At 38.3% G+C, this 12,613-nt stretch overlaps 1 protein-coding gene across 8 annotated transcripts in view; it reads right to left on the bottom strand.

Moving 5' to 3' along the window:
* WDSUB1 (WD repeat, sterile alpha motif and U-box domain containing 1) overlaps nucleotides 1-12,613 on the bottom strand; it is a 68,605-nt gene that overhangs the window by 17,891 nt on the left and 38,101 nt on the right. Inside the window, exon 12 of one of the 8 annotated variants that reach the window (XM_089916026.1) lies at nucleotides 1-12,613. This exon is cut by the window's left edge and continues 7,455 nt beyond it. The exons of the other annotated variants lie outside the window; for them this stretch is intronic. Within the exon in view, the coding sequence (XP_089772152.1) occupies nucleotides 12,603-12,613 (11 nt within the window). The 3' untranslated portion in view covers nucleotides 1-12,602. 8 annotated transcript variants of the gene reach the window in all.

The raw sequence follows: 12,613 nt of genomic DNA, 5'->3' as shown, positions 1-12,613 counted from the left end.
CCTATTTTATCTGATATGAGTATTGCTACTCCAGCTTTCTCTTGATTTCCATTTGCATGGAATATATTTTTCCATCCCCTCACTTTCAGTCTATATGTGTCCCTAGGTATGAAGTGGGTCTCTTGTAGACAGCATATATATGGGTCTTGTTTTTGTATCCATTCAGCAAGCCTGTGTCTTTTGGTTGGAGCATTTAATCCATTCACGTTTAAAATAATTATCAATACATATGTTCCTATCACCATTTTCTTAACAGTTTTGGGTTTGTTTTCCTAGATTCTTTTCTTCTCTTGTGTTTCCAGAAGTTCCTTTAGCATTTGTTGTAGAGCTGGTTTGGTGGTGCTGAATTCTCTTAGTTTTTCCTTGTCTGTAAAGCTTTTGATTTCTCCATCGAATCTGAATGAGATCCTTGCCAGGTAGAGTAATCTTGGTTGTAGGTTCTTCCCTTTCATCACTTTAAATATATCGTGTCACTCCCTTCTGGCTTGTAGAGTTTCTGCTGAGAAATCAGCTGTTAACCTTAGAGTTCCCTTGCATGTTACTTGTCGTTTTTCCCTTGTTGCTTTTAATAATTTTTCTTTATTTTTTGTCAGTTTGATTACTATGTGTCTCAGCGTGTTTCTCCTTGGGTTTATGCTGCCTGGGACTCTCTGTGCTTCCTGGACTTGGGTGGCTATTTCCTTTCCCATGTTAGGGAGGTTTTCAACTATAATCTCTTCAAATCTTTTCTCAGGTCCTTTCTCTCTCTCTTCTCCTTCTGGCACCCCTATAATGCAAATGTTGGTGCGTTTAATGTTGTCCCAGAGATCTCTTTCGCTGTGTTTATTTCTTTTCATTCTTTTTTCTTTATTATGTTCCACAGCAGTGAATCCCACCATTCTGTCTTCCAGGTCACTTATCCGTTCTTCTGCCTCAGTTATTCTGCTATTGATTCCTTCTAGTGTATTTTTCATTTCAGTTATTGTATTCATCTGTTTGTTTGTTCTTTAATTTTTCTAGGTGTTTATTCTTCAATTCTTCTAGGTCTTTGTTAAATATTTCTTACGTCTTCTTGATCTTTGCCTCCATTCTTTTTCCGAGGTCTTGGATCATCTTCACTATCATTATTCTTAATTCTTTTTCTGGAAGGTTGCCTATCTCCACTTCATTTAGTTGTTCTTCTGGGATTTTATGTTGTTCCTTCATCTGGTACATAGTCCTCTGCCTTTTCATTTTGTCTATCTTTCTGTGAAAGGGGATTTCATTCCACAGACTGCAGGATTGTTGTAGTTCTTGCTTCTTCTGTCTGCCCTCTGTTGGATGAGTCTATCTAAGAGGCTTGTGTAAGCTTCCTGATGGGACGGACTGGTGGTGGGTATAGTTGGGTGTTGCTCTCTGGTGGGCAAAGCTCAGTAAAACTTTAATCTGCTTGTCTGCTGATGGGTGGGGCTGAGTTCCCTCCCTGTTGGTTGTTTGGCCTGAGGCAACCCAGCACTGGAGGCTATGCGCTCTTTGGTGGGGCTAATGGAGTACTTCCCAAAACTTCTGCTGCCAGTGTCCTTGTCCCCGCAGTGGGCCACAGCCACCCCCTGCCTCTGCAAGGGACCCTCCAACAACAGCATGCAGGCCTGGCTCAGTCTCCTATGGGGTCACTGCTCCTTCCACCTGGGTCCCGATGTGCACACTACCCTGTGTGTGCCCTTCAAGAGTGAAGTCTCTGTTTCCCCCAGTCCTGTCAAAGTCCTGCAATCAAATCCCGCTAGCCTTCAAAGTCTGATTCTCTGGGAATTCCTCCTCCTGTTGCCAGACCCCCAGTTGGGAAGCCTGACATGGGGCTCAGAACCTTCACTCCAGTGGATGGACCTCTGTGGTATAATTGTTCTCCAGTTTTTGAGTCACCCACCCAGCGGTTATGGGATTTGAATTTATTGTGATTGCGCCTCTACCGTCTCATTGCAGCTTCTCCTTTGTCTTTGGATGTGATGTATCTTTTTTGGTGAGTTCCGGTGTCTTCCTGTCGATTACTGTTCAGCAGTTAGTTGTGATTCCAGTGCTATCATAAGAGGGAGTGAGCACACATCCTTCTACTCCACCATCTTGAACCAATCTCCCCTCCCATATACTTTAAATCATCTCTAGATTACTTATAATACCCAGTAGAATGTAAATGCTATTTAAATAGATGTCAGCATGCAGAAAATTCAAGATTTGCTTTTTGAAACTTTCTGGAATTTGGGGGGAAGCTGTGGATACAGAGGGCTGACTGTACATCAAACTTAAAAACTTCTCTGCAGCAAAGGAAACAATCAACAGAGTGGAAAGGCAACCTATAGAGAAATATCTGCAAACCACATATATGGTAAGTTAATACCTAAAACATATAAAGCATTCCTAGGGCTCAACAAAAAAAAATAAACAACCTCATTTTTTAAATGCGCAATGGTCTTGAATAGACATTTCTCCAAAGAAGATGTACAAATGGCCAACAAGCATACGAAAAGGTGCTCAACATCACAAATCATTAGGAAAATGCAAATCAGAACTACAATGAGCAATAACCTCACACCCATTAGGATAGTCACTATCAAAACAAAACAAAAACCAGAAAATAACTAGTGTTGGTGAGAATGCAGAAAAATAAGAACCCTTGTGCATTGTTGGCAGTAATGTAAAATGGTGCCGCCACTATAAAAGATAGTACAGAGGCTCGTCAAAAAAATTAAAAATAGAATTACAATGTGATCCAGCAATTCCACTTCTGGGTATATACCCAAAGGAATTGAAAACATAATCTCAAAGAGCTATCTGCATACCCATATTCCCAGCATCATTACTGACAACCGCCAAGAGGGAGAAGCAACCCAAGTGTCCAACAATGGATGAATGGATAAACAAGATAGGGTATACTCATACAATAGAATATTATCCAGCCTTAATAGAAGGGAAATCCTGCCATTTGTAGCAACCTTAATGAAACTTTAAGACATTATGCTGAATGTAATAAGCCAGCCACAAAAAAACAAATACTGTATGATTCCACTTATATGAGGTATGTAAACTATAGAAACAAAGTAGACTGTGGTTACCAGGGGCTGGGGAGAGGAGGAACAGGAGAATTGTTCAATGAATAGAGAATTTCAGTTTTGCAAAATGAAAAAGTTCTAGAGATCTGTCACAGAACAATGTGCATACTGTTAAAACTTACCTTCTTAACCATTTTTAAGTGTACAGTAGTGTTATTTATTTTTTAACACACACACAGAAAAACATCTGGCATGCTATTCCATAAAAACTGAGAAAGTAATTCTAACATCTATACAGAAATATGCTAAAGACCAAGAATAACTAAAACAGTTTTGAAAAAGAACTAATATGTAAAGGAGGCAAAAATATACAGTGGAGAAAAGACAGCCTCTTCAATAAGTGGTGCTGGGAAAAATGGACAGCTACATGTAAAAGAATGAAATTAGAACACTCCCTAACACCATACACAAAAATAAGCTCAAAATGGATCAAAGACCTAAATGTAAGGCCAGACACTATCAAACTCTTAGAAGAAAACATAGGCAGAACACTCTATGACATAAATCACAGCAAGATCCTTTCTGACCCACCTCCTAGAGAAATGGATATAAAAATAAAAATAAACAAATGGAACCTAATGAAACTCAAAAGCTTTTGCACAGCAAAGGAAACCATAAACAAGACCAAAAGACAACCCTCAGAATGGGAGAAAATATTTACAAATGAAGCAACTGACAAAGGATTAATCTCCAAAATATACAAGCGGCTCATGCAGCTTAATATCAAAAAAACAAACAACCCAATCCAAAAATGGGCAGAAGACCTAAATAGACATTTATCCAAAGAAGATATACAGATGGCCAACAAACACATGAAAGGATGCTCAACATTACTAATCGTTAAGAGAAATGCAAATCAAGACCACAATGAGGTATCACCTCACACTGGTCAGAATGGCCATCATCAAAAAGTCTACAAACAATAAATGCTGGAGAGGGTGTGGAGAAAAGGGAACCCTCTTGCACTGTTGGTAGGACTGTAAATTGATACAGCCACTGTGGAGAACAGTATGGAGGTTCCTGAAAAAACTAAAACTAGAACTACCATATGACCCAGCAATCCCACTACTGGGCATATAACCAAGAAAAACCGTAATTCAAAGAGTCACGTACCACAATGTTCACTGCAGCTCTATTTACAACAGCCAGGACATGGAAGCAACCTAAGTGTCCACTGACAGATGAATGGATAAAGAAGGTGTGGCATATATATACAATGGGATATTACTGAGTCATAAAAAGGAATGAAATTGAGTTATTCGTAGTGAGGTGGATGGACCTACAGACTATCACACAGAGTGAAGTAAGTCAGAAAGAGAAAAACACCATATGCTAACACATATATATGGAATCTAAAAAACAAAAAACCAAAAAGAAAATGGTTCTGAAGAACCTACGGGCAGGACAGGAATAAAGATGCATATGTAGAGAATGGACTTGAGGACATGGTCGGGGGAGGTTAAGCTGGGACGAAGTGAGAGAGAGTGGCATGGACATATATACACTACCAAATGTAAAATAGATAGCTAGTGGGAAGCAGCTGCATAGCACAGGGAGATCAGCTCGGTGCTTTGTGTCCAACTGGAGGGGTGCGATAGGGAGGGTGGGAGGGAGATGCAAGAGGGAGGAGATATGGGAATATATGTATACATATAGCTGATTCACTTTGTTACACAGCAGACAATAACACACCATTGTAAAGCAATTATACTCCAATAAAGATGCTAAAAAAAAAAGAACTAATATGACTTATACTACCTGATTTCAACACTTATTTCAAGGGCCTCCCTGGTGGCACAGTGGTTAAGAATATGGGTTCAAGCCCTGGTCCAGGAAGATCCCACATGCCGCAGAGCAATTAAGCCCATGCACCACAACTACTAACCCTGAGCTCTAGAGCCCACGAGCCACAACTACTGAGCCTGTGTGCTACAACTACTGAAGCCCGCGCGCCTAGAGCCCATGCTCTGCAACGAGAAGCCACCACAATGAGAAGCCCGCGCACTGCAACAAAGAGTAGCCCCTGCTCGCCACAGCTAAAGAAAGCCTGCACACAGCAACGAAGAACCAACGCAGCCAAAAATTAATTAATTAAGAAAAAAAAAAAAGACCTACTTCAAGATAAAGCTACAGTAATCAAGGCACTGATGTAACCGGCACAAGGACAGACATAAAGACCAACAGGTCACAGAAAATCTATAAACAGACCAGTAATACAGTCAAGTGATTTTCAACAAAGTTGCTAAAATAATTCAATGGGAAAAGATTTCTCAATTAATGCTGTTGGAACAATTGAATTCCCATTTAGGAAAAGAAGAAAAGCTTACTCTTATCTTGCAAAGTACACAAACATTAACTTGAAATAAATCATAAACCTAAACATAAAATATACAACTATAAAACATCTAGAAGAAAACAGGATAAAATCTCAACAACACTAATAATCAGAAAAATGCAAATTACAGGTACAATGAGATACCACTTCACACCCACCAGAATGGCAAAAATTAAAAGACTAACAATACCAAATGTTGGCAAGTATGTGGAGAAATTGGAATTTTCAGTTGGGAACTTAAATGGTGCAACTGCTTTGAGAAACAGTTTGGCAGTCTCTCTTGAAAGTTAAACATTCACTTACTATACAACACAGAAATTTCACTCCTAACTAACCAAGAGAAAGGAACCATGTCCAGACAAAGACATGTGCATGTACATGAATGTTACATTAGCTTCATTCATAATAGCCATAAACTGGAGAAGCCCAGAAGTTCATTAACAGTTAATGGATAAATATACTATGGTATATCCATGTAATGGAACACTACTCAACAATTCAAAGCAATGAATTATTGATATGTGCAATAATATAAATGAATCCTAAGCATTCCGCTGAGTGAAAAAAGCCAGATACAAAAAGTATATACTGAAAGATTCCATTTATATCAAATTCTAGAAAGGCAAATATGATCTAGAGCACCAAAAAGTAGATCAGTGGTTACATAAGGCCAGGGGTGGAAAAATATTGACTGTAAAGGGGATAAAATAACTTTCTGGGATGATAATAACCTTGATCATGATGGTGCATGCACAGGTATACACGTTTCAAAAACTCATCACACTGTATACTTAAAATGAAGAGATATTATTATTTAAATTATACCTCAATAAATTTTATCCAAAAAAATAGATTATGGAGCTGTACTGTCCAATACAGTAGCCACAAGTGGCTATTTGAATTTAAATCAATCACAATTAAGTAAAATATTCATATCCCCAGTAACAGTAGCCACATTTCAAGTGCTCAATAACCACATGTGCCTAATGTTACTACAATGGTCAGTACAAAGAACACTTCCATCATCACAAAAAGTTCTACTGGATAGCAATGATACAGAGGATCTGAATTAGACAATTATCAATTTGATATCTATACCTATCTATATATTGATATACTGTAATATATCAATAATGTTGCAAAAAATAATTTTGGAACCGAAGAGAAGAAATACTTTTCCTTCAAATATCCATCAAAAGTTTATAAAAAATTAACCATATAAATTTTATAACATACAAGGAAAATCTCTAACTCCCCAAAGAAATACAGTTTCACATTTGATTCCATGCAACAAAACTAGACACCCCTTTCCCAAAACACAACCTCAAAACTAATCAAACAATTTGCAAAGTTTAAAACAGTTTTTCTACCAACCTTTGGGTAAAAGTAGAAATGTAAGCTGAAAGTATATATTACTTAGAAATTGAAGATATGGAAAATACGGCAAAATCTAGGTAGTGAATATTTATTATTTGGTCAGTACCCCTTTTCTGGAAACTGTCCCTTCCACCACTATCCTCCTTATGATGTTGCTCCATTTATATATAATTCTACTCTCCACGGTCAGACAAATCTCAGCGCTGCACCTCATGCCTGCAGAGACTAGCACTGGGGTAGGCTCCTGGATCAGGTTGGGAGCCTCTGGGATTTTTGGAGTTGGCACTAGAGAGAAATGTCAGAATGGTCCCTTTCTGGTGGGTGAAACTGTAAAATGTAAACTTTGGGACCTACAGGTGTTCATGTTTTTCTAACACATGGAAAAGGCACAATGAGTATCACAGAAGGTGGCTATTCAGAAGCCTTGGACCAGATAAGAAACAGTACCCCAACAACACTCACGTCTCTGGTGCCAGTTTTTCCTGAGACTCACTTACAATAACTATTAATAATTACCATTTCTGCTTAACCTAATTCCAGTTGAGTTACTTTCAGTTGCAAATAAGGGTCCTGATATACCAAAGCCAAAAATATACAGCCATTACCATGCTCAGAGAAAATTTCATAGCCTGAAATTAAACGAGTTTACTGCCATTTATTGAGTGGTGCTCTTTTAAGTACCTAACATGCATTATTAACTCATTTGATTCTTATAAGAATCCCATGAGGTTAAGTACTAGTATCCCATTTTGTACATAAGGAAAATGAGACACAGCAAAATTATATAACCTCCCACAAGGTAACTCAGCTAATAAGTAATGAAACAGATTTAGACCCAGGCAGTCTGGTTCTTTAGTGCATATGCTCAACTACTAGATCATAGTGGCTCCCATAAGTATGTTTCTTACTAAATAATAACTAAAAATAATGAAATTAAATTTGAATTAAATGCTGATGAATAAGAGAGTCACATAAGGAATTATAAGTGGTTAAAAACATTTAAAAGCACTCAAACTCAATATTATACAAAAAAATGCAAAGTGAGATTACTTCTCACTTATTAGAATGAGAAAGATTAAGATTGCTAACACCCAGTAGAGGCAAGGATATGGGAAATAGGGACCCCATATAATATTGAGAGGACAATTTGTCAGTATCCTTCACTAACTGCAGCTTTAGGTAATTTATTCTACAGAAACATTCACATTAAGACTGCAAGACAGGGCGGAGTCAAGATGGCAGACTAGGAGGACATGGAATTTGCATCTCTGCACAACTAGAGCACCTACCAGGGACCAGTGGGGGACCATGGACACCTAAGGGAATGAGAGGAACCCCCAGTGACCGGGTAGGACGTGAGGTGTGTGTGGGGGGCAGTGATGGGGGAGGAAAAGCGGAGGCGGGATGGGACCAGCACCCCTGAGGAGCGGCTGGGGGAGGGGAAGGGATCCCACGCCCAGAAGGGGGAAGGGGGGGACAATTAGGAGGGCAGAGGATCAAAAGGGAGCATGTCCAGGGTTTCCCCTGCCCAATTGGGCCCCCCGGGAGCCTGCAGAGATCCCGGTCCTGATCCTCTGTCCACCTAGGCCCCCTCTAGCCACGCAGGTCCTGAGAGAGTGGGAAGGATAAAAACTCTCCAGAAAGTGGGCATAGAGGGAACCTACCTCTACATAATAAAGGCCATATATGACAAACCAGCAGCCACATCATTCTCGATGATGAAAAACTGAAAGCATTTCCTCTAAGATCAGGAACAAGACAAGGAGGTCCACTCTCGTCACTATTATTCAACACCGTATTGTAAGTCCTAGCCACAGCATTCAAAGAAAAATAAAAGGAATACAAATTGGAAAAGAAGAAGTAAAACAGTCACTGTTTTCAATGACATGATACTATACAAAGAAAATCTGAAAGATGTCACCAGAAAACTACTAGAACTAATGCATTTGGTAAGGTTGCAGGATACAAAATAATGCACAGTAATCTCTTGAATTCCTATACACTAACAGTGAAAGATCAGAAAGAGAAATTAAGGAAACAACCCCATTTACCATCACAACAAAAAGAATAAAATACTTAGGAATAAACCTACCTAAGGAGACAAAAGACCTGTACCCAGAAAACTATAAAACACCGATGAAAGAAATCAAAGATAACATAAACAGATGGAGGGATATACCATGCTGCTGGATTGGAAGAATCAATATTGTGAAAATGACTATACTACCCAAAGCAGGGTAGTTCAATGCAATCTCTATCAAATTACCTATGGCATTTTTCACAAAACTAGAACAAGAAATTTTACAATTTATATGGAGACACAAAAGACCCGAATAGCCATAGCAATCTCGAGAAAGAAAAACGGAGCTGGAGGAATCAGGCTCCCTGACTTCAGACTATACTACAAAGCTACAGTAATTAAGACAGTATGGTACTGACACAAAAGCAGAAATATAGATCAATGGAACAGGATAGAAAGCCCAGAGATAAACCCACACATATATGGTCACCTTATCTTAGACAAAGGAGGCAAGGATATACAATGGAGAAAAGATAGTCTCTTCAATAAGTGGTGCTGGGTAAAATGGACAGCTACATGTAAAAGAATGAAATTGGAACACACCCTAACACCATACACAAAAATAAACTCAAAATGGATTAAAGACCTAAATGTAAGGCCAGACACTATAAAACCCTTAGAAGAAAACATAGGTAGAACACTCTTGACATAAATCCCAGCAAGATCCTTTTTGACCCATCTCCTAAAGGGAAATAAAAATAAACAAATGGGACCTAATGAAACTTAAAAGCGTTTGCACAGCAAAGGAAACCATAAACAAGACAAAAAGAACCCTCAGAATGGGAGAAAATATTTGCAAATGAAGCAACTGACAAAGGATTAATCTCCAAAATATACAAGCAGCTCATGCAGCTCAATATCACAAAAACAAACAACCCAGTCCAAAAATGGGCGGAAGACTTAGACATTTTTCCAAAGAAGACATACAGATGGCCAACAAATGCATGAAAAGATGCTCAACATCACTAATCATTAGAGAAATGCAAATCAAGACCACAACGAGGTATCACCTCACACCAGTCAGAATGGCCATCATCAAAAAATCTAGAAACAATAAATGGAGAGGGTGTGGAGAAAAGGGAACCCTCCTGCATTGTTGCTGGGAATGTAAATTGATACAGCCACTATGGAGAACAGTATGGAGGTTCCTTAAAAAACTAAAAATAGAACTACCGTATGAGCCAGCAATCCCACTACTGGGGATATACCCTTGAAAACCGTAATTCAAAAAGAGACATGTACCACAATGTTCATTGCAGCACTATTTACAATACCCAGGACATGGAAGTAACCTAAATGTCCATCAACAGATGATTGGATAAAGAAGATGTGGCACATATATACAATGGAATATTACTCACCCATAAAAGGAACAAAACTATTTGTAGTGAGGTGGATGGACCTAGAATCTGTCATACAGAGTGAAGACAGTCAGAAAGAGAAAAACAAATACCGTATGCTAACGCATATATATGGAATTTAAAAAAGCAGTACTGATGAACCTAGTGGCAGGGCAGGAATAAAGACGCAGATGTAGAGAACAGACTTGAGGGAAGACTTGAGGGCACGGGGTGGGGAAGGGAAAGCTGGGATGAAGTGAGAGTAGCACTGACATATATACACTACCAAATGTAAAACGGATGGCTAGTGGGAAGCTGCTGCATAGCACAGGGAGATCAGCTCGGTGCTTTGTGACCACCTAGAGGGATGGGATAGGGAAGGTGGGAGGGAGGCTCAAGTGGGAGGGTATATGGGGATGTATGTATACATATAGCTGATTCACTTTGTTGTGCGGCACACAAACACCGTGGAGCATTTATACACCAATAAAGATGTGAAAAATAAATAAAAAAGAAAAAAAAAAGAATTACCATATAACCTAGCAATTCGACTTCTGGGCATTTACCCAAAGGAATTGAAAGCAGCAACTCAAAGAGATATTTGTATATCCCTGTTCAAAGCAGCATTATTCATAATAGCCAAAAGCTGGAAGGAAACCAAACATCCACTGATGGATGAATGGATAAACAAGATGTGTACACATACAATGGTGTATTATTCAGCTTTAAAAAGGAACGAAATTCTGACACAGGCTACAATGTGGATGAACCTCGAGGACATTATGTTAAATGAAATAAGCCAGACACAAGAAGACAAACGCTGTATGGTTCCACTTATATGAGATATGTAGAATAGCCAAATTCATAGAAACAAGAAGGTATATAGATAGTTTCAGTTTTGCAAGAAGAAAATATTCTGGAGATTGGTTACACAATAGTGTAATACACTTAAAAATGGTTAAGACAGGAAATTTTATGTGTATTTTACTACAATTAAGAAAAGATGTATTTAAATAATTAATGCCTGCATCTAATTACAAATTTCCCCAAATCTGGTATACCTGTCTCTCTGATGAGCTGGGTAAGTTTAGGACGTAAGTCCCAGTTTATTATCACCCCCATCAACCATCAACTCACTCTCAGACTACACTCCACTACACCTCCACTGCAGTGGAATTTTGCCTTCACTATAACTGATCCAGACCAGAAATGAGGCAGTCTAAAGATTTCTGCGAAATAAAAACAAATAGAAAGGGGCCCACATTTGCACACTTTCTTAAAGACTTTTAAGATTTTTACTTACTGTTTAACAATAATTTAGTTTAACTGTAAAAGTACACTACTGGCATAAGAAACAAAATCAGAGTAAATAAATGTAAACTCAGCAAAAAAAAAATTAATTTAAAAAAAAAAGGAATACAGTTTCAAACAAGTATTAAACTTGCAAAAATAAATGAGTTCTAAAATTCAATGATCACAAAACTGGAAAAACAGGTACACTTACATACATTTCTGGTAGCATTCTAAACTATTTTTTCCTAGAAAACAATCTAATAAAAATCTAACAAGAACTATCAAAACTCTTCTTTTTAACATTCATAAAATATCCTGGGGGCTTCCCTGGTGGCGCAGTGGTTGAGAGTCTGCCTGCCGATGCAGGGGACACGGGTTCGTGCCCCGGTCCAGGAAGATCCCACATGCCGCGGAGCGGCTGGGCCCCTGAGCCATGGCTGCTAAGCCTGCGCGTCCGGAGCCTGTGCTCCGCAACGGGAGGCCCGCGTACCGCCAAAAAAATATATATATATATATATATATATATATTCTGATCGGTTAATTCTGCTTTGGGGAACACATGTCATGAAAATACCCCTAAGTAATGGTAACAACACAATGAAAGGAGTACCAAGATATCAGCACAATGCTATTAACAATATAAAGCTTTTCAAACACATACATACAACCAAATAGTAGAAGAGTCAAATTGTAGCATAGAGCTCCAGTGGAATAAAGTTATTAACACTGAAAATTATGTAGACTAAGTCAATATTCAGAAATGTATATAACAGTCTTAAAAATAAAAAGCACGACATGGATTCACTGATTACAACTATGTAAAGTATGTATGTCTGTGTTCACTTACAAAGATTAGAAATTAATGTGAAATGATGTAACTTTATGTCCTTTAAATTCTTATTTCTGTAAGGTTGTTTAAATTCATGTTAGACTAAATATAATAGATCTCAACAGTCTATCTTAAAAAACAATATTTTAACTATACATTCTAGTAACTAAATACATATTTCACAAGTTTAAGTAAGGCTTGTCAAGATTATTTCTTTTGTCTCTAATCTTATCCAAACCTGCTCCATCCAATTTTATTCATTAAGAAACATACAATGTTCAGTAGTTCACCTCAGAT

Source organism: Delphinapterus leucas, chromosome 8, assembly GCF_059928025.1.
Source record: "Delphinapterus leucas isolate spDelLeu-1000000601 "Yukka" chromosome 8, BTC_Dleu_Yukka2, whole genome shotgun sequence".
NCBI classification, from domain to species: domain Eukaryota; kingdom Metazoa; phylum Chordata; class Mammalia; order Artiodactyla; family Monodontidae; genus Delphinapterus; species Delphinapterus leucas.
This window is presented reverse-complemented; position numbering and strand designations above follow the sequence as displayed.